Consider the following 27,079-nt stretch of genomic DNA (forward strand, 5'->3'; position numbering starts at 1 on the left):
CCTCACGGCTTGAAGTAATTCTTAGCAGATACAATTAGTCACAGAGAGTGGCACTTGGCCTTGTCTGTGTAAAAGTCAATTTCTTAGAAGTAGGAGTGCGTGTCGTCGCCTCCAGCAGGGTTTGGGGTGAAAGTTGGCATTTCCCTGGCCAGCTGGTTCAAAGTCTTTGGTTGACAGATGTTGTCTGTCGTGGGGGACCCCTTTGGAGGGAGTCCTGGCCCTGTGTTGCAGACGGGCGTTGCTGGAATGCTGGCTGGCGGGGCAGTATGAGTTGGATTCACCCCCCTCTGCTGGTCTATCTAGTCTTGGCTTTTGGGGCTGACTGCGGCACTTCCCCTTTCGGGTAGTCACATAGGTTGTAGGAATGTGACAGTTCTGGGTGAACTCTGGTAAGTTCATGCTTAAAAAGTCTCTTTGTTGGGTTCCGTGATGGAATTTTGCTCGGGCCCTCTGCCGTTGACTTTAGAGGCTTTGACCCGAGCTTCACTGTCTTTAGTTCTGCTCTTTACAATAGTGTTTCAGCTTGTAGCTTTACACTCAGTTCATCTTTGGCTTTCTCCTCTTGTCGCTCCTTGTGTCCGTTGTCCGCTTGTAGCTCCATTGGGGCGCGCTGTAGTCCGTCCATTTGCTCCAGAAGTTCGGCGTCCTTTTCCCTCGTCGTCTTGCAGGCGTCCTGGGCTCGATGCTCCAGCTGGTTGAGACCCTTTCCTATGGATCCGGCCTGTGCAAGGGTGAGGTGTGTCAGGACCCTGGAGAGTTGAGTCTGGGCTTGGCTGTCATGGCTCTGGGCTAGGTCGTTCGCCCTCAGCGGATTAATGCAGACGTCCAGCTGTTCTCTGCTTGGCCGCTGCAGCTCCATGGCGTCGTTGGGCAGGAGGTTGTGGGTTAAGCACTTAACCAGGCCTCCAGTTGGTCCCAGTGAGCAGCGGCTGGATGCACTTGACATGCTGGTCTGTTGGGTGAGACAGAGATCACAAGGGAGAGAGAGAGAGACCCACATGGCCAAATCGAGTGGATGTTAGCATTGTGCTATATTATTAGTCTGACAGGGTTTTCAGCTAGGGGGTATGTGCCGGCTAGACGTTGGTCCTTCTAAGGATCCACTGGGGGCCGGACAATTTGGATGTCGAATTTGGGTGGCTAGATAACCGTTGATATCTACGTACTGGCCTCAAGGCTTTTAGTCATGCGCCAGGCTGTGCATATTATCAATCAATTATTTAAATCACCCTGGTGGTTCTCAATAGCGTGGTCTCTGAGCAGGTCAAAGTAAATAAAAATAATTAAGTAAATAAAAATAACAGTAACCCAAAAAAACAAAAAATAAATAAATACTACTAACGATAAGTTAGACAAAATGGCACCTCGCTCGGATGAACGAGTGTACAGGGATAGAAAAATGAAAGAAAATAATAATAATAATGGATATCAGTAAACATGAATGAAAATAGAACTAAAAGACAGACAAGGATGAGAAGAGAGAGAGAGAGAGAGAGAGAGAGAGAGAGAATAGCAAAACCTATGGGCATGTCTAAAACGTTTGTTTTATAGTCCTGTAGTGGGCTAAGTTTAGACTAGGTTTTACATGCTATTTACACTTGGTGGTGAGTGAAAGGCATTCAGATGAAGATCGCAAGAGCGTGCTGTCTGGCTAGACTTTTCCCAACTCCTACTGCAGTCGCTATCAGATCACTTGCCTATAATGTAACTCGGTTGTGAACTCACACAGCGTAGGCTTTTAGCACAATACGTAGCACTCAAGGAAGTCACTGACCGCCTGGCATGATTCAAAATTGGGTTTTGCCTGATGATTCCGGTGCCGCTCTAGGCCTGTAGACTGAGGTGGCCAATCTCACTCAGGCGGGCACGTGTGTGGAATCATGACAGGGTAATTAACCAAGATTGACCGTATGCCAGTGGGCACAGACAGTGCTTCTTGGAGTACGATTGTTGATGCCACTGTGATCCACACAAGCCAGAGTGACAAAACGCCAAGGTATCTAACGCATCCTTCAGCAGGGGTCAGTTATGTCAGACAGATGAACCCAATCTTTTGATCTGCAACCTGAATAACCTGTACGCTTAACCACACAAGCACAGAGGACTCGGGTCCGGATACGGGCAGTACTATGGATCTACTATTCTGGGCGAGCCAGTTGGAGTAGGAATCTAAGTATGCTGTAGTATCTGATGGATAGAGAAGGTTATCACCCTGTGATGGAGGGAGGCTAAAGGAAAATTAAATCGGCATAAAAGAATCTAAAAGAATAATCATAATAATCCCCTATAGGTAAAAGCAGTACAGGACGGCTTAGAAAAAGTAGAAAGAGTGCCTTAGTATTCAGGGGCATCTACAAACATTAATGGGTTAGCCCAACATGTTTTGATCAGATGTGGGATCTATAGATTGATAGCTCTGAATTTAGCTTCAGACTAATACTTGCCCTAATATAGTTATACTTTCCCTATAACCTAAGAGGTGAGGAAATAAATAAGGCATGAGGAAAAGATGGAGTAAAAAAAAATCAAAAGGGAAGAAAAATATGCCTATTAATGATAATAATAGAGAGATTAAAGGCTATTCCCCAAATAGCAAAACCAACAAAATTAAAATTAAACATGACCTAAGTTTAGAATAGATTATTGGGAACTTGATTAAAAATCAAGTAATAACAAAATAAACTGGACAACGGTATTAAAATGAAAAAGACAGAAGGCAGAAAATTTATTAAAAAAAATTGAAAGTAACAAAATAATTCATAATACCAAAAGAAATAAAAACAGACCAATAATCTATACTTAGGTAACTAAACTATTGTTTGGATAAAATGATAACAGGGAAAATAAAATGCTTAATCGAAATTAAAACAAATTAACTCCAAACTGTTTGACCATTTCAGACCACTTGAGACACAATGGTGGGCGGAACTGATGTGAGAAGAGCAGAAGGAGACAGGGGGAGATGTTTCCGAGTTGCACTTCACATTAAGTTAGCCTTGTGCTAAAGTTTGTTAATGTTACAAAATGTGAAGGGTTGGTTTGCTTAAGCCTTAGCTGGCGTTAGCCGCTAGCAAGTTGTTACGAGTTACGCTTTAGCCTTGTGCTAAAGTTACGAGTTACCGGTTAGCCTTGTGCTAAAGGGTTAGTTTACTTAAGGCTAGTCGTTAGAAGCTAGCGAGTTGTTTTGCCCTGTGATGTAAACCGCGTCACCAACTCTGCCTTCTGAAAGGCGGATCTTATGCTTTGGGGTGGTGACTACGTCATTCACGCATGCGTGCGCGCGCACAAGTTACGTGGACGAGAAGTCAATGAGCGCTCGAAGAGCCGATTTATGAATGGGAGGAGTTCTCATTCATAACTTGGTATGCGGCTGACTTCACGAAGGCAAACCGCGAACCACTAAGATTCGCATAAGCGGTCATTATATCATGTTGCCGTAACATTGATAATAATATTCGACCATTACAATTAGACAAACAAACATAAAATGCGAGACGTCTCTCGAGGCGGTGCACGTTTGTACACATATTTGGTCCGGACGAACATAACTGAAATATGGGAATTCACATCCATATCAGATTTCGGTACCATTTTAAACACTCTTATGGTTCTGAGAATTCCTTTCGTCAGAAAGCGGTTAACAGGCAAGCTTGTAGCTCCCAAATACATTAATTTAGAACCGTCCAGCAGTTCTGAAATTAATTTTGCACGGCAGAGAAGCAAAGAGGTTAAACGTTAGGCAGCTAATCTAACAGTTTGAAACCACGGGAGAAATAGGCTAGAGGTTTTCTAGCTATAAGAAGGCCTTTTAAACGGACAGGTTTGGGGTTTCCAAACTGTCTTACAAGCGCCGAGAGAGGTGTCTTTTCCTCCGACAGGCACACTAATATATTTAAATGATTTGCGGAACGTGCGTCTCAGCAAAATCGATTTAAAATATATATGAACTGCAGTTTAAATTGTTACACTCTACACGGGCAGCTCTCTGCTGTGTTTAGTGAACAGAATGGCTGGAGGAGGCTTTTCGTCCTCCCAGTTTTGAAGAAAAGGAAATGCTTCTCGCGGTCCTTTTTTTTCTTCTATAGCGCGCTCCATAAATCACAATGAATTGGAAAGTTTGTTTCACAGAAAATGTTTGAAAAACTGCCCGCATTCTCCACCAATATATGTAACATGAAATTAGCTAATTTTATGAATATTAATAATCAACAATAACGGTTTATTCTTAATTATTAATATTCCGGCTTAAGCTTCAGTCAGTTTGGTCAAACAAACATATGATTGTAGCTATATGATCATGCTCGCGCGACCGAGCGGATTCCCAGATTATGAATATTAATTATCAACAATAACGAATTATTATTAACCATTAATATTCCGGATCAATTTATTGTTAATTTGACCAAACGAACACAAGCAGAGCCGCCGCTCTTCCGAGCGGACACGGTAATCTATTCATTTAGAAAAAGGGAATTTAATTGCTACTTCTTGTGAAGTAGATTAATCATTCAAAAGTTTTAAACAACTTATAATAGCTAGGCAGGGGAATCTGTATTTCAGTGACATTTTCTCGTGAGGCAAACAATACAATTCATTTGATTATAATGGAACTTATTGACTAGTCAGACGTAACGAACAAGCAAACGCACCAACATACATTAAACACAAAACAAAGGTAAACCACGTGGAGATATCGGGTCTATAGAACGTGTAACAGCAAAGAGAAATAGTAAAGCTAGGAAATATAGATTTCAGATAAAAGAGTGACAAAACTTTCAGTTCCACACGCACCATTACGGACCACCAAGGTTATAAAAAACACCTTTTTGATAAAAGGGGCACAGCTTAATCGCATAACTAAAATCACCTGGTCTTTCATGTCTGGAGGTCTCTTTTATGCGTCTCTCTTCCGTCGTGATGAAACTCCTTTTTATGTCCTTCTTGATGCGTGGAGTTTGTAATGCAATTCGGACGAACACGATCGCAAACTTTAAAACTGAGTTTACTTTTGCCGGAAAATAAAGAAAACGTGGCGGGAAAGTCCATGCGGCTGTGAAGAGCCGTGTGGCCCTTAAAGGGACCACCGTCAATGATGTTCCTTTTTCGGACGTTCTCTTTCTGCCCAGATGTTTGGCAAAAGGTCTGGTTATACCTGCGGGTCACGTGACAACCCGTTCAGCATTCTGACCAATGGTTTCAGGGGAAAGTTTGCGCGCGAACCTTCCTTTGTCTCGAGGCTGCTCGTATGCAAATTTGAGTGTCCGCCTTAAGCATGCGGACAGGCATTTAATACAGGGCTTTAATGAATAAAGCAATGCGAGTTATGGTCTTGCTCTATGCATCATGTGTTGTAAGATGTCAGCAGAAACCCATCGGTACCAAACATGGGGGGGTTTAAAGTACATCAACATAATCTTTCATATCCTTACAATATTTATGCTTTACAAAGGCCTAAAGGGAACATGCATACAGGTTTTAAAAGAGGTTACACAGGTAGGAAAAGTCAGAAATGAGATACAAAGTTTACAAAATGTAACACATTGGTTTTGTGCTGGTTCAGAATTTGATGAGTTCATTTTCTTTCTGTCGGAACAGCCTTGTGTGTGTGTGTGTGTGTGTGTATTTGGGCAGGAATGTGTTTGAAGCGACAGACTCAGTAATCCAGGGACACTGAAGAGATAAGTCTAGCGGGGGTACCCAGACTTTGTGGAGCCAGGAGTCGTAAAACCGTTCTGTCGACAAAAGCCAGACCGTGATAAAATCAATAAGAAATTTTATCTGTGGACTGTACGCTACAATCTGTTGAATTCATTTGTTTATTCTGCACTGATGCTCTTGCACTGCTTATTCTTGTAATTAATATAATTAATATTAGAGAAATTGTCTGTTATTATCTTTTTTTAATTGTGTAATTGTGTTTTTGTAATGTTTATACCTTTATTTATTTATTTCCCTCATTTATTTGTCAATCATTACATCCTTTATTACTTTGAGGTAATTATATTTCATATTTTAAACCATAGACTGTAAAATATATGGACGTAGTGTCCGTGACGTCACCCATAGGTTTCTGAAGAGCGCAAAAGAAGCCACAAGTAGGCGCGGCCAACCGTCGCCATTTTGGTCACGCGTCATCACACTCACGGCGGGATACCAAACAAGGGCAAAGAGGCGGAGAGTGAGCGGAGCTACAGACACCTGCTAGCATTTAGCTTGGACCTGGTTCAGACACACTTTACTTTGGGAGAAATGCTTAATACTTTATCACTTGTGACTCGTTTGTATTCTGACCACTTGTGCTTGGTTGTACACTATATCAATAAAGTGTTTAGACTTTTAAAAACACTGCTGTAATACACTGAGCCACTAAACATTGTTCTTATGACGTTTTTAAATAGGAGGAAAACGTGAATTACTTACAAACACTTCAGATATAGTCTGTGTTAGTTACTGTAAGACTATTGATAAAATCCAGCATAACACTGTATGACAACGCTTCAGATGACTGTTCTAGAGCCTACAGCTAATCAATCTGACAGATTCTGGAGTGCATTACAGCTCTAAATATAAATATAAACGATAAATGATCTTAAATAAAACAAATACATGTACAGAGATGGTATATAAGTATATAACTTTACTCACATGGGAAACGGAGGCCACGTGAATGGTTTGTGAGCACAATTAAGTGCCCTCAGCATGCCATGCCCTCTAATAATTGTAGGAAACAAGTCCAAAAGGCAGTTGACTGTGTAAAGCCACATAAAATAACACAGAAATACGATAAATATGCCGAGTTCAGTGGCTAATCTGCAGAGGTGACGTGACGGCGACCAGCGAGACCTAACTGTCACTCAAGTGGCCACTCCCTTAATTATGCAAACTTAATATAACTTAATATAAAGGAAATGGATGAGTTATAAAAAAATTCACCCCCCTCACAGTTGTCATGAAGGGTAATATTACCTGTATTAACCAAAATCTTTTTTTGTACCAGGCTGTAAACACCTTTTTTTCTGCTGTAAAGTTGGCCATTCTAACAGTGGGCTCAATTGAAATTTGCTCTGTTTTGGAGCCAGGAGCGGCCAGGACTAGCGGAATTTCAGATGAATTGCAGTTTTAGTTACTTCCGTATTGGCTTCCTGAGGGAGAGCGGGAGGTTGCCGCTTGTTTTAAACACATAAGTGCTTTGGCAATATCGTAACACAAATGGGTTCTACTTTATATTAAGCGGCCTCACCTAATATGTACTTCCACTGAAATTAGTAATTCCTTACAATGTACTTATTGTGTAAATATATGTTTTTACATTGTACTAATGAGTTGGGCCAGACAGAATCTGCGGATATTTTTTTCTATTTATACTAAGAATTTTGTAAAAAATCTGCAGATGATTTTGGGAGAATCATAATTAGAAACCTAATATATTAAGAACGCGCCCTCTAGACAACATCTCGAGGCTCTGCGTCTCCAGTTTCTACAGTTTTGCAGTATTATTCCTGCTCATTTCATGTCTGTTTGTGCAGAACAGTAGTGCCTTTACATCGTACACCAGACAGGAGATCTTGGATATTTGCTTGTGCATTCCGGACAGTTTTATTCGCAATTTTCGACTCATACCTGAGATCGGCAGAACACCAGAGGCTGAGCGCCCTGCACAGCCGGGTGGAAGTGCTCGAAGGCATCGTTCAGACCGTAAACAAAGACGAGGGAAGCACGACAGGCTAAGAACTAAGATAAAGCTAACACCACACCGGCTCTCTTTACCCAGCATCTTTCTCGACAATGTACGGTCACTGGTGAACAAAATGGATGAGATTCGACTGTGCATCAACCACAGCAAAAGATTATGGAACTGTAATGTCTTAATTTTCACAGAAACATGGCTAAACACCAGGATACCAGACAACGCTGTATCATTAACTGAGCACCACACATTCCAAGTAGACAGAATGGTGGATAAATCGGGTAAGACCAGAGGCAGAGGATTATGCATTTATATTAACAAAGCTTGGTGCACGAACTCTGTCATCATTTAGAGACATTGCTCTGTTAACCTGGAATTTCTAATGGTTAAATGTAGACCGCTTTATTTACAACAAGAGTTCACCTCCACCATTATAACTGCTGCTTATATTTCTCCCAATGCCAAGCTTGCTATGAATGAACTTCATGTAGCCATCAGCAAACAACAGACTGCTCACCCGGAGGCTCCTTTTATTGTTATTGGGATTTCAATCACTCAAACTTAAAGATCATGTTTCCCAAATTCCATCAAAACATTTTTTGCCACACAAGGGGAAACAAATCCTTAAACTATGTTTACACAAATATGGCTAAAGCATACGCTGTGACCCCCCTCCCCCACTTGGGTCAATCAGATCACCTTTCTTTGTTCCTCACCCCCAAGTACTCGCCCCTCATCAACCATGTGAAGTCATCAGTAAGGACCATTAAAGTGTGGCCAGCGGGGGTAGACTCCACACTCCAGGACAGGTTTCAACATACATACTGGAGTATGTTTGATTCCCAGGCCACCTGTGGCTCTCACACAGACATTGACAGTTACACTTCCTATGTTCTGGAATACATCAACACCACCATAGACAGTGTTACAACCCAAAAGCAAATCACCACATACCCAAATCAGAAGCCATGGATGAACAAGGAGATGCGCCTCCTGCTGAATGCATGCAACACTGCTTTCAGATCAGGGGATGCAAAAGCCTAAAGCACTTCCAGGGCTAATCTGAAGAGGGGCATCAAAAAGGCATAGCAACTCTGATCCTTGGTGAATGTGGCAGGGGATCTATGTCATCAGCAACTACAAACCCAGCCAGTCCACACCCACAGCCTCAAATGTCTCTTTCCTAAACGAGCTTAATGACTTTTAAGCCCACTTTGAAAGAGACGATAAAAAACCCTACACCAGTATCACATCTTCAACTGACCACTCAGTTATCATACTTGTAAGAATCAGCTCTTTGGTTTAAATCATGTTTCAAACTTTGGGGATTCGAATAAAAGATTCGAACATGATTCACATAGAATTATTTAAAGCTTACACTTAACTTAAGTATTTGTCCAGCAAATAGAATGTTTAGTGTAAAGCAATTCTGTATTATGTTATTAAGTGGCCAACAATAACAATATAAAAACAGTATCTAATTATTTAAAGAGCAAGGTAGCAGTATCTGAAGCTGAGGCATTAACTTGTAAAGCACACAACGCACCAACACGGAACTTAAAACAAAACAAAAGTTTATTGCTACTCTATAACACAAAGTACTAATCTACGTAAAACAAACAAATGCACATGCATACACACACGCACAAGCAGTTTGAGGAGAGTTTTTGAGTGGATTCAACTTCTAGCCTTTGCTTAGTTCTTAGCATTGCAACTGGAGAGAAACCATAAAAGCAGAGAATTTCTCTATTCTTTACTACGTAAACATAATTCACAACAGTTTCAGCAATGGATAGAAACCTTGTTTGTGTTACTTGCGTTCTAATGGAATTTTGGTTTCCTCGACTGGTCCAAAGGGAAATCCCCGCCAAGCTGATTAGTCAGCGTAGCAACTTCAATGACGTGCTGGAATTCCCTCGACGGTGAAGAGGGGTTTCCTTACTTTCAGGGAAGCTTGGAGTTGGTTGCTAGGGATATGGATGTTGGACGAGGTGGCGTTCGAAGTCCTTCCTGGGTTCCTGTAGTTATGATGAGTTTCAGAGTTTGGATGTGTTGACCCGATGGCTCGTTGCACAAGCAGATCGGGGGTCGAGCCGGCAGCAAGTGAAGGTTGTGGTCTGCTCCGTGATGTAACGAGGCTTCCGGCGAGGCGATGTAACGACCACAGCACGAGAAGAGCGACGTCCGGGCAGTGACAGCGATGACAACTGGCAAAAATGACCGGCAAAAGACAATGATGAAATTCTTGTTCAAAGTTTTATAGGCTTTGGTAAAGGCTGGGTCTACACAATACTTGTCCAATCAGAGAAGGTGCGGGGTGGAGTCACATACCCATTCCGCCCTCTAGGAGGCCGGGTTGGCACCTTGTGTGGGCACTGCTTTGATAGCATAGTTGTTAAAATTAAGTCTCATAACATGGACACCTTTCATAGTATGGTTTCTTCATATAAAACAATGCATTTGAAACTTTCCTAGCTTTCAATCAATACCAAACATGAAGTATTTCACAAACATTCTGTAGATTTCATTTGTCACTGAGGGCTATAACTCAATAACTATCCATAACAGTTTTGTTAAACACATGGAACATGTACACACAAAAACCTACAGAAACATAAAGCAATTACTCATAAATACATTACTCAAATAAACTATTTTTACTGTATGTCCATTTAAAGTTTGGAAGCTTGTGATCACTTTGTGAGCCTAGAATGCGTATTCCTCTCAGATGTGGGTCGCAGGCGTAAAACAAAAGGCACTTTCAGAAACCGGTTTGGTGGGTTTTTGATTGTAGAGCCTCTTATTGTTTTAAGGTGTAAAAGTTAATTTGCACGCAGTTGTGATCACGACTGGCAAGTCATCCTGTGGATTGCCTTGAAAATGAAATCAAAGCTCAGACATGTAGGCACAAACCAGTCTTTTAAGAAAAATATGGTCTGTGACTTGTTCGTTTCTGGAATGATCCGTTGACTCCCTACATACTCCCCTCCTCAGAAGTCTACACCGCAATGAGTTGGATCAATGTGCGTAAGGCTGCTGGACCAGACGGTATTCCTGGTCATGTCCTCAAAGCATGTGCAGAACAGCTGGCTGGTTTAATCACAGACATTTCATTTTCAACCTGTCACTTAATCAGCAGCTGTGCCAACATGCTTTAATACCACCTCTATTGTGCCAGTGCCCAAACACTCCAGCCCAACATGCCTGAATGACTACCGCCCTGTAGCACTCACACCCATCATCATGAAGTGCTTCGAGTGGTTGGTCCTGGCACATCTGAAAGGCTCTCTGAGATCCACACTGGACCCACATCAGTTTGCCTACCGTGGCAACGGGAACACAGAAGATGCAGTTTCCATTGCACTGCACTCTGTACTCACACACCTGGATTTATGCACACTTATGCACAAATGCTGTTTGTGGACTTCAGATCAGAATTCAACACTGTCATACCTTTTAAGTTAATGATCAAACTTAGAGACCTGGATATCGACACGTCTCTCTGCAACTGGGTTATGGACTTTAGTGAACTACTACCGCTGCACAATAGAAAGCATCTAGACCAACTGTGTCACAGTCTGGTATGGAAGCTGCTCTATTGCTGAGTATAAGCCACTGCAGCAGATGGTGAAAATGGATCACAGGGACCACATTAGCCGTGTTTCCACTATCGCGCCTAAAGCGAGCGAGCCAAGGCCAGTGGGGTTTCCACTGTCACTTCCGGGGCCTAATCGGGCCAAAGCGGGGCTTTCTTGGGGCCAGTGGCCGGCCTTTTTCGGCCCGCCGAATACCTTGGGCCAAGGAGGGCCAGCTGGGGCTTCGGGGCGGAGTGAAAGGAGAGGCGGGCAGTTTTCTGATCGCACTTGAGTACATTGCATGCGCCAAACAAATAAAGAAATAAGGGAAAGAAAACATCTAGCCTTATAGTCTGGGGTCTTTTTGCGTATGATCACCCTTATGTTTCCCTTTTAAATTTAAGGCTGCTGCATAAAATAATAAAGTAGTTTTAATTTATAGTGACGTTTTTTGCTGCATCCTCCTTTATGTTTCAATAACGCATAATAATCTTTACACCATATTAAAGACATAGCAGACAGTAAAGGTTTTCGAGAGTTTTTGTCAAGTTTAAAATGTTTGTTTTATATGCCTGTATGTGTGTGTGAGACCGGGCAAAAGCGCTCCTTCACAGCTCTGTTATCGCGAGCGGCTTTTTTCTTTATTTATTTTGGAGAAAATACACAATATAAATACAACAGAAAGACATAAAACTTAACAAATTACGTGCCCATTTTCGTAGACTTTAAATAATATATTGTCATATTTTGATAAAATAGCCTAAGCTATTTTGAAATATAATTTAAAGAATTACAAATATCGGATATATATAAAATCACATTAAATAAATTAACCAATATAAAATAAACAAAAGCTCACTATAACAATTTAGGTAGCATATATATATACAATACATAAATCAAACCGTTTTAAAGCCACATATAGCCTAACTTTCATTTTACAAAGACCTGTCTGAAAAAAAAAAAAGATTTTCGATATTTTCTAAACACCTGAGAAGGTTTGAAATATTTTTATAAAGTAAATATTTATATAAGTAAGTATTTATAAAGTATTTGGATACGATGATATTAATCAAGTCGCGCAAACAGAGCATTATTTGGGTGAGTGAAAGCAGAATCTAGCCTATACCTTTTTTTCTGTCACCCAGTCCTGCGCAGCGCTCGCTGCTTTAAACGCATCGGGGGAAAGTCCAAACACAAAATGTGTTCTATATCCTCAAACAACTGTTTATGTTTTTATATGACGTGGTTAAATTTATAAATGAAACTTTAAATGAAGAGCTTTAGTGAATAGCTGCCGAGCGCAACAAATATGGCTATATTTTATTAGGCTACTCGCTCTTGTGGCGAAAACTTAACACGACTTCTATCAAAACGAGGATGTTATAAAATGCATGCCATATCGAGTTATAAAGGAGAATTTCTGTGGCTTTATATTATGGATGTGCGCTCTCTGTGTTGGGTCCCTGCGTTAGTGGCGAGAGAACTCGATGCACAATGCCAACAGTCAAATGTAATGAATGGAAATACACAGGTCTGTGCGTATAGACATTTCGTGTACTGCTGTACTGTAACGTGTCATCTGTTTGTTTCGGTTGTCTTCATTTTAATGGTTTCGTTTCGTGATGATTCTATGGTCTGCTTTATCTGCCTGTCCTCATTCCCGCTGAAGTGGGCGGGTTGTGTGACGTTTGATTCGGGGACGTTCTGGGGGCGGTGTTTGCGTGACGCGCTGTGAGCTACTAACCCAGCAGTAGAAACGCGACATGATTTCAGCCTCATTTCTCAACCTTCCAGGCTATTGGCAAGGCCCGATTAAAGCCCTGGCTCGCACTGGCCGGATAGTGGAAATGCGGCTATTGCCAGCCATTGAGGACACCCAGAAGAAACACTGTCTGCGCTGAGCATGCAGTATTCTTAAGGATTCCTCTCACCCTGCTCACAGCACTTCCGCCTCCCGCCCCACTAAACAAAAACCAGCAGTCTGAGAAACAGCTTTTTCCAGAGTTTCCCTTTTTCTCCCTTTTGAACGCTGCCCCTCACTGACTCTTTTGCCCCCCAATACACCCCCACTGTCCTCTAACTTATACTCCTCACACTACACTATTTAACATTTGCACATTTAAAGATTGCACATTTATTGCACTGATTCATTTATTTGAACTGTACATACCCACTGTACATGGACATTTGTAATTATGGATACACCCACTGTACATATACATTTGTAATTATGTTTATCTATCTGCACACTTCTGATTATTAATAGCAACCTGTACATATATTCATTTATTGTAAATCTCTGGTCATAGCTAATACAACCTGTATATAATGTTCATAGTATATCATTCTGTAAATATCACTATAGTGTTTTCTATAACTGCAGTTTATAACTTATACCTGTATCCTGCACTTGCTGCTATTGCACTGCTGGTTAGACCTAATCTGCATTTCTTTGCCTTATACTTTTACATGTGTAATGACAATCAAGTCGAATCTAATATAATACCTTTTTTAATGCTTTTATTTTAAGTTTTTTTTTTTTTTGAGCAACAATATTGTCTCAAAATATACAAACTTTGCAGGTAAATACATAAATTGACATACATGTGCGTTCAGCTGTTGGAGATACAAAATGTATTGTTGTATGTAGACTAGTCAGTTTTCATGAAGGGTGCTGGATTTGGATAGAGCATGTTTCAGGTCTTAGTATCCAAGAAAGGGTAGCAAAGAATTTTTCTTTGGAATTAAACCTGATAAAACTGAGCCTTTCCAAGTGGATGACTGAGGCCATATCAATTAACCAGATTCGAAAAGGAGGTAAAGGTGATTTCTAATTTTTTAGTATTAGCCGCTTGACCACAGTCATGCCTAGAGTAAGGGCTTGTCGTAGATGTTTTGGACGGGTGAGGGGGTGTTCTGATACACCAAAAATAACAAGCTCTATGTGCGGTTAGAGGGAAATATTATAGGCCTTGGAGTATACATCAAAAATGTTTGTCCAAAAATTAAACAATGTTGGGCAAAACCAAAATGCATGAGAAAATAGTGGTGAAATAGAGGGAAACATTTTGTGTAATTTGGTTTTGTTGAAGTGCAGGCGATGCATAACTTTGAACTGCATTAACTGGTGCCTGTTGTTTACTGAACAGGACTGTACTGCAGTCAGGCACTTATCCCATAGTTCCTCAGATATTTCAGTTCTAAGTTCATCCTCCCAAACCAGTTTAAATTTCTCATTAGAAGTTGAGGCAAAGGTTTCAAACAACCCAACAAAATTTGAAATTAAAGCTGCAAGCAGCGATGATAGGGACCTCGCACCCGGGCTCACCGCCGCCCGGTGGCCTCAGGATGACAGAGAACAGCGAACAATAAAAATTTCTGCCGATAAATAAAAATAAATCTGAGAAATACACAGATTTATGCCAAACTTCCTCCTGTCAGCAGGTGGCGCTATAACTGTGACTCAATATTGGCATGTAGATGTCCTCAGGAGAGGAATTTAATCAACCATGTGAAGTTTCAGGCAGATCAGACATTGTGTGGTTGAATTATAAGCAAAAATTCCTTCTGTCACTAGGTGGCACTATGACTGACTCAATATTGGCATCTATATGTGTTCAGGAGAGAACTTTCATCCGCTATAAGAAGTTTGAGGCAGATCAGACATTGTGTGGCTAAGTTATAAGCCAAAATACCTTCTGCCAGCAGGTGGCGCTATGACACACGCAATAATATTATGTAGATGTGTTCAGGAGAGGACTTTTATCCACCATGTTAAGTTTCAGGCTGATCGGACGTTGTGTGGTTGAGTTATCAGCAAAAATTCCTTCTGACACTAGGTGGCGCTATGACTGACTCAATATCGTTATGGGGATGTGTCCAGGAGAGGACTTTTATCAACCATATGAAGTTTCAGGCAGATCGGACATTGTGTGGTTAAGTTATAAGGACTTCCTGTTCCATGGCGAAGCGTTGAGGTTTGTCATGCTGCCACGGACACGCCCCTCTCCGAAAACTCTAGATCTTTAAAATATATCATTGCTAGAGCTTTCAGATGACACCACCCAAATTTGCTGCTGATACGAAAAAATTTGTAGGAGGAGTTTGTTACAGTGTAAAACATGTCATTTCCTGTGGCCAGCAGGTGGCGCTATAACTGTATCTGGATATCGGCATGTAAACGTGTTCAGGTCAGGACTCTTATCAAACGTGTGAATTTTGAGGCACATCGGATAATGCATGCCTAAGTTATAATGACTTCCTGTTTGTGGCGAATCGTCAAAGTTTGCGAGGTCGTCACGGACACGCCCATCGACAAAAACTCTAAAGCTTCGCAATTTAACATCACCAAGGCCTTTAGATGACAAAACCCAATTTTGGTGTCGATCTGATAAAATCTCTAGGAGGAGTTCGTTAAAATACAACGGCTAGAAATGGCAAAAACACCACTTTTTCGCCGCAGGAAGTTAAAAATATCCGACTTCCTGTTGGGTTTGAGATGTGGCTCCAAGAGACTTTTTTGTATGTTTTGGTTTGTTTGAGGTGTGTGCCAATTTTCGTGCATGTGCGTGATTCGTAGATCAGGGGCTCGTCCATTTAATTTTTCTAGGTGGCGCTGTCGAGTCATTTTGCCACGCCCATTTCCGAAGCTCATAACAAACGTAAATTTTCGCCACTTCTGAGGCGTGTGCAAAGTTTCGTGAGTTTTCGGGCATGTTTAGCCCCTCAAAACCGCGATTCATTCCGCGGAAGAAGAAGAAGAATTAAAGCTGCAAGCAGCGATGATAGGGACCTCGCACCTGGGCTCACCGCCGCCCGGTGGCCTCAGGATGACAGAGAACAGCGAACAATATTAATCTAAGCGATATATATAAAGAACCTGGGAAAATCACAAATTTAAGCCAAACTTCTTAAGATTGGCATGTAGATGGGTTCAGGAGAGGAATTTTATCAACCATGTGAAGTTTCAGGCAGGTCATACATTGTGTGGCTGAGGTATAAGCTAAACTACCATCTGCCAGCAGGTGGCGCTATGACTGTGACTCAATATTGCAATGTAGATTTCTTCAGGAGAGGACTTTAATCAACCATGTGAAGATTCAGGCATATCAGACATTGTGTGGCTGAGTTATGAGCCAAACTACCTTCTGCCAGCAGGTGGCGCTATGACTGACTCAATATTGTTATCTGGATGTGTTCAGGAGAGGAATTTAATCAACCATGTGAAGTTTCAGGCAGATCAGACATTGTGTGATTGAGTTATAAGGACTTCCTGTTTCATGGCGAAGCGTTGAGGTTTGTCATGCCACCACAAACACGCCCCTCTCCGAAAACTCTAGATCTTCACATTATATCATCGCTTAAGCTTTCAGATAACAACCAACCAAATTTGGAGCTGATACGAAAAAATTTGTGGGAGGAGTTTATTACTCTGTAAATCATGACATTTCCTGTGGCCAGCAGGTGGCGCTATAATTGTATTTGGATATCGGCTTGTAAACGTGTTCAGGTCAGGACTCTTATTAAACATGTGAATTTTGAGGCAGATCGGATAATGCATGCTTGAGTTATAACGACTTCCTGTTTTGTGGCGAATCGTCAAAGTTTGCGAGGCCGCCACGGACACGCCCATCGACAAAAACTCTAAAGCTTCGCAATTTAACATCACTAAGGCCTTTAGATGACAAAACCCAATTTTGCTGTCGATCAGATAAAATCCCTAGGAGGAGTTCGTTAAGATACAACGCCTGGAAATAGCAATAATGCCACTTATTCTCAGCAGGAAGTCAAAAATATCCGACTTCCTGTTGGGTTTGAGATTCCGCTCCAAGAGACTTTTTCGTATGTTTTGGCATGTTTGAGGTGTGTGCCAATTTTCGTGCATGTGCGTGATTCGTAGATCGGGGGCTCGTCCGTTAAACTTTTATAGGTGGCGCTGTCGAGTCATTTTGCCACGCCCACTTCAGTATTGTTATGAGTATGTGTTCAGGAGAGGATTTTTATCAACCATGTGAAGTTTCAGGCAGATCAGACTTTGTTTGGTTGAGTTATGAGGACTTCCTGTTCCATGGTGAAGCGTTGAGGTTTGTCATACTGCCACGGACACGCCCCTTTGCGAAAACTCTAGATCTTCACAATATATCATTGCTGGAGCTTTCAGATAACACAATCCAAATTTGGTGCTGATATGAAAAAATTTGTGGGAGGAGTTTGTCACACTGTAAAACATGTCATTTCCTGTGGCCAGCAGGTGGCGCTATACCTGTATCTGGATATTGGCATGTAAACGTGTTCAGGTTAGGACTGTTATTAAACGTGTGAATTTTGAGGCAGATTCGGTAATGCATGCCTGAGTTATAACAACTTCCTCTTTTGTGGCGAATCGTCAAAGTTTGCGAGGCCGCCAAGGACACGCCCATCGACGAAAACTCTAAAGCTTCGCAATTTAACATCGCCAAGGCCTTTAGATGACAAAACCCAATTTTGGTGTCGATCAGATAAAATCCCTAGGAGGAGTTCGCTAAAATACAACGCCTGAAAATGGCAAAATCGCCACTTTTTCGCCGCAGGAAGTACAAAATGTCCGACTTCCTGTTGGGTTTGAGATATGGCTCCAAGAGACTTTTTCGTATGTTTTGGTATGTTTGAGGTGTGTGCCAATTTTCGTGCATGTGCGTGATTCGTGGATCGGGGGCTCGTCCGTTTAATTTTTCTAGGTGGCCCTGTCGAGTCATTTTGCCACGCCCACTTCCGAAACCCCTAAAACCCAGCCATTTACACCGCGTTTGGTGTGTGTGCAAATTTTCGTGAGTTTTCGGGCATGTTTAGACCCTCAAAAGTGCCCCGATTGGGGGCGGAATAATAATAATAATAATAATAATAATAAAAAACGGAGCAATTCCAATAGGGCCTACGCACCGTTTCGGTGCTCGGTCCCTAATAAAAAACGGAGCAATTCCAATAGGGCCTACGCACCGTTTCGGTGCTCGGTCCCTAATAAACGGAGCAATTCCAATAGGGCCTTGCACCGTTCGGTGCTCGGTCCCTAATAAAAAACGGAGCAATTCCAATAGGGCCTACGCACCGTTTCGGTGCTCGGTCCCTAATAATAAACGGAGCAATTCCAATAGGGCCTTGCACCGTTCGGTGCTCGGTCCCTAATTAAAGCTGCAAGCAGCGATGATAGGGACCTCGCACCCGGGCTCACCGCCTCCCGGTGGCCTCAGGATGACAGAGAACAGCGAACAGTAATAATTTAAGCCAATACATTAAAAAAATCTGAGAAAATCACAGATTTATGCCAAACTTCCTCCTGTCAGCAGGTGGCGCTATAACTGTGACTCATGATTGGCATGTAGATGTCTTCAGGAGAGAAAACTTATCAACCATGTGAAGTTTTAGGCAGATCGGACATTGTTTGGCTGAGTTATAAGCCAAACTGCCTTTTGTCAGCAGGTGGCGCTATGACAGACTCAATATTGTTATGTAGATGTGTTCAGAAGAGGACTTTATCAATCATGTGAAGTTTCAGGCAGATCAGACATTGTGTGGTTGAGTTATAAGGACTTCCTGTTCCATGGCGAAGCGTTGAGGTTTGTCATGCCACCACAGACACGCCCCTCTGCAAAAACTCTAGATCTTCACAATATATCATCGCTAGAGCTTTCAGATAACACCATTCAAATTTGGTGCTGATACAGGAAAGTTTGTGGAAGGAGTTTGTTACAGTGTCAAACATGTCATTTCCTGTGGCCAGCAGGTGGCGCTATAACTGTAACTGGATATCGGCACGTAAACCTGATCAGGTCAGGACTGTTATTAAAGGTGTGAATTTTGAGGCAGATCGAATATTGCATGCCAGAGTTATAAAGACTTCCTGTTTTGTGGCGAATCATCAAAGTTTGCAAGGCCGCCACGGACACGCCCATCGATGAAAACTCTAAAGCTTCGCAATTTAACATCACCAAGGCTTTAAGATGAAAAAACCCAATTTTGGTGTTTATCAGATAAAATCCCTAGGAGGAGTTCGTTAAAATACAACGCCTGAAAATGGCACGCCCCTCTGCGAAAACTCTAGATCTTCACAATATATCATCGCTAGAGCTTTCAGTTAACACAACCCAAATTTGGTGCTGATACGATAAAATTTGTGGGAGGAGTTTGTTACTCCGTAAATCATGTCATTTCCTGTGGCCAGCAGGTGCCGCTATAACTGTATCTGGATATTGGCATGTAAACGTGTTCAGGTCAGGACGCTCATCAAGCGTGCGAATTTTGAGGCAGATCTGATAATGCATGCCTGAGTTATAACGACTTCCTGTTTTGTGGCGAAACATCAAAGTTTGCGCCATGGACACGCCCATCGACGAAAACTTAAAAGCTTAGCATTTTAACATCGCCAAGGCCTTTAGATGACAAAACCCAATTTTGGTGTCGATTGGATAAAATCCCTAGGCGGAGTTCGTTAAAATACAACGCCTGGAAATGGCAAAAACGCCACTTTTTCGCCGCAGGAAGTTAAAAATATCCGACTTCCTGTTGGGTTTGAGATATGGCTCCAAGAGACTTTTTCGTATGTTTTGGCATGTTTGAGGTGTGTGCCAATTTTCGTGCATGTGCGTGATTCGTGGATCGGGGGCACGTCCGTTTAATTTTTCTAGGTGGCGCTGTCGAGTCATTTTGCCACGCCCACTTCTGAAGCCCATAACAAACGTAAATTTTCGCCACTTCTGAGGCGTGTGCAAAGTTGCGTGATTTTTCGGGCATGTTTAGCCCCTCAAAACCGCGATTCATTCCGCGGAAGAAGAAGAAGAATAAACGGAGCAATTCCAATAGGGCCTTGCACCGTTCGGTGCTCGGTCCCTAATAAGGTGAATAGACTGGGGAGGGTTCAAGAAGACATAAACACGTTTATCAGGGAGACATTAAAAATTTTACATTTCACATAGTGCCTTACTTGCAAGCATCGAAAAAAATGTGAATGGGATAAATAAAACTTTTCTCTCAACTGACTGAATGATGCAAATCTCTTTTTAACATAGAAGTTCTTTATGGAACATAAACCCCTTCCCTTCCAAACAAAGAATTTTGATTGAATTGTGGGGGTAAAAAAGAATAATTATTGCATATTGATGTGTACACAGAGGTCTCTGGTAGGGACAAGACTTTCCTTACTTGGTTTAAATCGTGTTTTTCAGTTCATTCATTCATTCATTTTTTTGTCAGCTTTGTCCCTTTATTAATCTGGGGTCGCCACAGCAGAATGAACTTATCCAGCTAGTTTTTACGCAGCGGATGCCCTTCCAGCCGCAACCCATCTATGGGAAACATTCACATACACTCTTTTACACACACACTCAAACACTACGGACAATTTAGCCTACCCAATTCACCTGTACCTCATGTCTTTGGACTGTGGGGGAAACCGGAGCACCCGGAGGAAACCCATGCGAATGCAAGGAGAACATGCAAACTCCACACAGAAACGCCAAATGAGCCGAGGCTCGAACCAGCGACCCAGCGACCTTATTGCTGTGAGGCGAATGTGCTACCCACGTCGGCCGTGTTTTTCAGTACTATACTTAATTTATTTGAGACCATGGGCTTGTCTGGTTTTGCAATTAGCAGGGCAGTGCCACTCCAGCAGCCGGACCTGTCTTGATCCGAACCCATAAGTGAGCCTTGAGGGTCAGGCCACTAGAAACCCCCTGTTCCCAGTACATTAGAGCCGTAATGTTGGCAGCCCAATAATAATGTCTAAATATTGGTAAACCCAGACCGCCCATGGACTTTGGCTTCTGTAGATGAACTTTAGATATTCGATGTGCTTTGTAATTTGAAACATATGGTAAGATTATTGAGTCCACTCCTTAAAGAATGCAGAAGTGAGAAAAATTGGGAGATTTTGACAGATGTAAAGGAACCTAGGGAGTGACCATTTTTATAGAATTTATATGTTCAATCATTGATAAGGGCAGGATTTTTCAATTGTTTTTTTTTTTTTTTTTAGTTTTGGAATAAGCTGCAAAATTCAGCTTAAATAAGTGTTTTTGATCTATAGGAATTGTCAGACCTAAATATGTGAAGGGGTCCCTAGTTATTTAAAATGGAATGTTTTTCAGAAAATCGGCTCTAAAGTTGGTTTAAAGTGGAACAAAAAGGCTCTTTGAGAGGTTGATTGTATAATCAGACAGCTTCCCAAAAGTAGTGATTAAATCTAATAGGGCGGGAACAGATCTTCCAGAGTTCCCTAAATACAATATCACATCGTCTGCATATAAGCTGATGAGAGCTCCCCCCTACTTTAAGACCTGTGATGTCATTATGATACAGCAAGGGGCTCTATGGCGATAGGAAAAGAGTAGGCGAAAGAGGGCAGCCCTGCTGCACTGAACAATGTAAAAGAAACTTGGATGATCTGTTAATATTTGTTAAAATTGAACACATTGGTCTGTCATAAATTAATGACCCATAATATGAAAGTCTCGCCAAAGCCAAACTTGTGTAGCAATCCAAACATATAGGGCCACTCGACCTGATCAAAGGCCTTTTGTGCATCCAGAGGAGGGCTGGACAATAACTCGATATCAATATATATATCGCGGTAGATTTATTTCAATAACGGTGATATTTAATATCCAATATGTATGATATAATGTATGTATGTATATTATATATATATATGTATTTCTCTTAAACACACGTTCTCCTAAATGTAATATAATCATGTTAAACACACTCAATTCTTAAATCACTTTTTAACTATACTGAATTGCATGAACGTTCAATAAACTAGTCAGAGATTAAACTCACAATGTCCCTTAATCATAGTGAAACAGACAGAAAAGAATAGACTTCTAATAATAACTATATATAAATGGCCTAAAGCATCTGGAATAATAGACATCGATTAAAACGGTCAATACATACCCACGATGCTTAAACAAACACAAGATGAATGCAAACGTCACAGAATTAACTCAGGATTGTCTGACTGTGCTGCTCTGTGCAACATTCCTGCTCACTTCTTCATCAGTGCTCACATGGTATGACTCTGTTCTGAAACCTAAGATTCTTAAAGGGGCCACGTCGAAATAATGAAAAACATACATATTACCAGAATAGAAAATAAGTCTACCAAACATTGTGATGACACACACACACACACACACACACACACACATATATATATATATATATATACACACATACATATATATACATACTACATACTATATATATAAACACACATATGAGGAAAGCCAAGAGAATCATCAGCGACTTCACCCACCCAAGCCATAGACTTTTTCTCTTAGCTACCCTCAGGCAAAGGGTTCCGCAGCATCCGGTCTTGCACTAGTCGACTTAAAGAAAGTTTCTTCCCTCAGACTATTAGGCTGATGAACACTTAACACACCCCACACAAACTCTTCCATACCCTCACTGCACACCATCAATATGTAGAATGCACTGCTATTTAACCAATCAATACTCAAAACATCACTGCCTACAACTATATGTACACCTATTCATTGTACATATCGCTGTCAACATTGCCAATTTTAAATTGTCCTGTTTAGTATGTTGTTGTATGTTGTAGTATTTGCACTGTCCGGAGCCAGCACCTAAGCTTTTCACTCATTATCGCACACGTGCTGCTGATGATGTGACAATAAAAGTGATTTGATTTGACTTGTTTACAATGCAAATCCATTTAGATCTTGTTTTTAGTTATGCATCTTTACTTATTTGGTAAAGCATGTTTCTCATATATCTACTAAAAGACATTAAATTAAAATTACTTTACAAACTGTTTTGTAAATAAATCAAATGAACATTTTGATATTAGTCAATAATATCACTGAAATTAATTTAAAAACTAAATAAATATAAATTTACAAACATTTAAACAAGTAAATAAATAGACTCAATGATGGGCTAAAAATCTCCGGAGATCTGCAGATTTCTGCTCAAGCAGATTCCGTGTGGGCCTACTAATGATTTATTAAATCCCTGTATGTAATTACATCTGGTAAAGAAAGACTATTGACCTAACCTTACCCGTATCCCACCTCAAGAGCACCAGAAGTGTTCTGCTATACATTATGAACACAATAAGTACACTGTATTCATATTTTGATGTAAGTATATAGTAGTTAAGGCTACATAATAAAATGTAAGACCCACAAAGGTCATGCTCAAAGTCCACAGTCCATTGTTTTGTCATATTTTATTAAAACATCATCAAATATCTCAAGGAAAATAAAGACCCTCTCAAATGTGGCTCTTATCGCCCAATCTCTCTTCTCAATGTAGACAGCAAAATCATGGCCAAAATGTTAGCTCGTGGGCTGGAAAACGTTCTGCCTTCTGTAATATCGAGTGATCAAACTGGGTTTATTAAAAACCGGCAACTAATTTTCAATATACGTAGACTCTTAAGTATTCTTTATGATCCCACTCCATCTAATACTTCTGAGGTACTACTATCGCTTGATGCTGAAAAAGCATTTGACAGGGTGGAGTGGGACTTTCTTTTTTTATGTTTTGGAAAAATTTGGGTTTGGTTCAAAATTTATTCATTGGATAAAAATAATTTATAACTCACCGGTGGCGACAGTGCGAACAAATAATAATCTATCTCCTTTTTTTTTCTTTACAACGTGGTACGAGACAGGGCTGCCCATTATCTCCTCTTTTATTTGCATTGGTAATTTAACCATTAGCTGTGGCTATACGAGAGAATACTCTAATTAAGGGAATATATAAAGGGAATATAGAACACAAAGTTTCTTTGTATGCAGACGATATGCTTGTATACTTATCTCTTCCACTTACAAGCTTGCCAGCACTGATTGGACTTTTAATAGATTTCGGGAAAATTTTGGGTTATAAAATTAATATTAAGAAAAGTGAACTTATGCCGGTGAATTGTAAAACTTACACAACATTATCTAACTCATTTGCGTTTAAAATAAGTACTGAGAAAATTAAATACTTGGGTGTCTGGGTTACTCATAAATATCATAAACTTTATAATGCTAACTTTAGCCCACTTATACATAACTTAAAACAAGATCTTGATCGTTGGAACCTGCTTTCTTTATCTTTGGGAGGTAGAATTAACACTGTTAAGATGAATATACTGCCTAGACTGCTATTTTTATTTCAGTGTCTTCCAATTTTTTTAACCAAGTCTTTCTTTATCAACATAGACTCCCTTATATCTGATTTTATCTGGAATAGGAAAATACCTCGCATGCGTAAAAATTTATTGCAAAGACATCGCTCTTTTGGTGGGTTATCTCTCCCAAATTTCCAACATTATTATTGGGCTTCTAACATTAAATTTATGTTGTATTTGATTAACCCTTCTGATAATCCCACCTGGTTACAACTAGAAAAGGCTTCTTGTAAATTTGCATTATCTTCTTTACTCTGTTCTAAGATTCCTCTTCCTGACCCAATATCTAGATACTCTCCGAATCCAATTGTTAAAACATCTTTTAAAATATGGCACCAATTTAGACAAGCTTTATCAATTGCAGATCTATCCATGCAGGCCCCTATTATAAAAAAGCATATGTTTACTCCTTCGATTGCAGATGCTACATTTAATTGCTGGATAGAAAAAGGGCTCACCAAACTGAACGATTTATATAGCGATCCAAATTCATGTCCTTGGACCAAATAAGAACAAAATACAATATCCCCAAAACACATTTCTTTAGATATTTACAGATCTGCAGTTTTATGATTTCTTATACAGTAGACTTTCCAACTTTACCTACAGAAACATTACTTGACACCATTTTAAAAACCAATCCAGTTCTCAAAGGTAATATCGGTGTGATTTACTCTTTTTATCTCCTCACAAAATCTAACTTCAGTAACAAAGTCGAAACAACAATGGGAAAATGAACTTGAGTTGATCCTCTCAGAGGAAATTTGGCAAGACATTATAAATAAGATTCATTCAACTTCAATTTGTTTGCGACATACAATTATTCAGTTTAAAGCGGTCCATTGCCTTCATTGGACAAAAGCAAAATTAGCAAGATTTTCACCAACTATAAATCCCCTATGTAATAGATGTGACGTAGAAATAGCTAATCACACACACATTTTGGTCATGTTCTAAAATTACCAAGTTCTGGCAATTAATATTTACATTTTTTTCAAATGTTTTACATTTAACAATTGACCCTTGCCCTGTTACAGGAATATTTAGTTTAATCACGGATCCCGGTTTAGACAATAATACCAAAAGCATGATTTCTTTTTCAACATTAATTGCTAGACGTCTTATACTGCTCAAATGGAAGAACAAATTTCCTCCAACTTTTAATCATTATATTAGGGACCTTATGTACCATCTTACAATGGAGAAGATTCGGTACTCCACCAAAGGTTGCAGTCAAAAATTTCATCTTAACTGGCAGCCAGTGTTGACATATATAAAACAAATGGATCCAAACTTAATATTTTCAGTTTGACCATTGTTTATTTGTTTCTCACATTTTTCCCCTCCATTTTATTTGACTACATTTTCATTTCTATTTAAATTATTTTATTTCTTTAGTTTACATTTGCTAAGCCTATTGTGACTCGTGTGCGTATATATGTACAATAGATGAGTGAACATATAATGGAACTTTTGTCTTTTTGTATTGTATGTATGTATATATTGCGACAGAATGTAAAACCGATTAAAAATAGGCATAACATTGTTTATAATGTATAAAATAACATTGGTGCTGTGGGATGGGGGGGCTCTGTTGGAGCAAAGATCATTTGTCTCTGTTTTTCAAATACTATTTCACTTTCAGATGAACAATTTTTCATGCTGCAATCGAAGGTTTAAATAGAATATGGGATAAATGCTAAATCTATTTATTTTAAAATCTATATATTTTTAAATTTGACACTAATAAAACTATGCAGTCAATTAACTGTTTTAACAAAAGTGCCCTCTATATAGACCTGGGTTTATAAGTTAAATGCTGTGCATTTAGAGTTATGTTCTCATTTTAATGATTTTTTTCATACTATTTTCAGGTTCGGCTCAAGCCGTTCAGCATGTTCTTGCTCTGCCTGAGAGGATCCGCAGTTCTTTGGCTGTCCGTCTGGCTCTGGAGGTGAGCAGAGCACACATGGAGCGTAACCCAGTTCGGCTGCTTCGTCTGGCCAAGAAACTGGACTTCATGCAGGTGTGTGCCGTCCACCGACACCTGCTGCCATGCAGGAGAGACCTGCTCCTGCTCTACAGCCACGGGCACAGCAGCCGAAACTATCGCTACCCTCTGCAGAGACTGGCACAACTGTTGTGTCTAAAAGAGGCCCTGGCTGTTGAGCTGTGCACGGTGTACAGCGTGAAGGTTACTGGAGACTGTGTCAACTTCTCCAAAAGCTCCTTCACTGAAGCTTCGTCTGCAGATCTGCAGTGCAGGCACATGCATGAACCGCTGGACCACGAGCACTGGAACGGGTCTTCTGGGAGTCTGATTCATTCTTGTGCCTAATAACTTGCCTTTTATGCACTGCTCTAATCATTTGGACTGTTGTTTCTTTTATTTGTATTTTTTGGCGTTGGGTGAGGGGGGTTGTGGTCATGTTTAAATACTTTTAATTATATATTTCCTGTTTAATGATATAATTTCCTACTTCTGATCTTGTCAAAAGAGAAAAAAAAACTGTAAAGCCTTAGAGTTATTTTTTTATAAAGAGAGAGTACATTAAAAGTAAAATTTCTAATTCAAAAATTTAAATTCTGTCATTGACTTAACACTTGTTTTAAAGCTTTATGAGTTTCTTT

General features: G+C 40.4%; 1 protein-coding gene across 1 annotated transcript in view; it reads left to right on the forward strand.

Annotated features, from left to right (window-relative positions):
- Positions 1–27,026, forward strand: part of sac3d1 (SAC3 domain containing 1) — a 62,276-nt gene extending 35,250 nt beyond the window's left edge. The window contains exon 4 of the mRNA NM_001386495.1: positions 26,323–27,026. Coding sequence (NP_001373424.1) covers positions 26,323–26,786 — 464 coding nt within the window. The 3' untranslated portion in view covers positions 26,787–27,026. The remainder of the gene's footprint in view (positions 1–26,322) is intronic.
- The last annotated feature ends 53 nt before the right edge of the window (positions 27,027–27,079 follow it).

The sequence above is a fragment of the Danio rerio genome, chromosome 23, assembly GCF_049306965.1.
Source record: "Danio rerio strain Tuebingen ecotype United States chromosome 23, GRCz12tu, whole genome shotgun sequence".
NCBI lineage: Eukaryota > Metazoa > Chordata > Actinopteri > Cypriniformes > Danionidae > Danio > Danio rerio.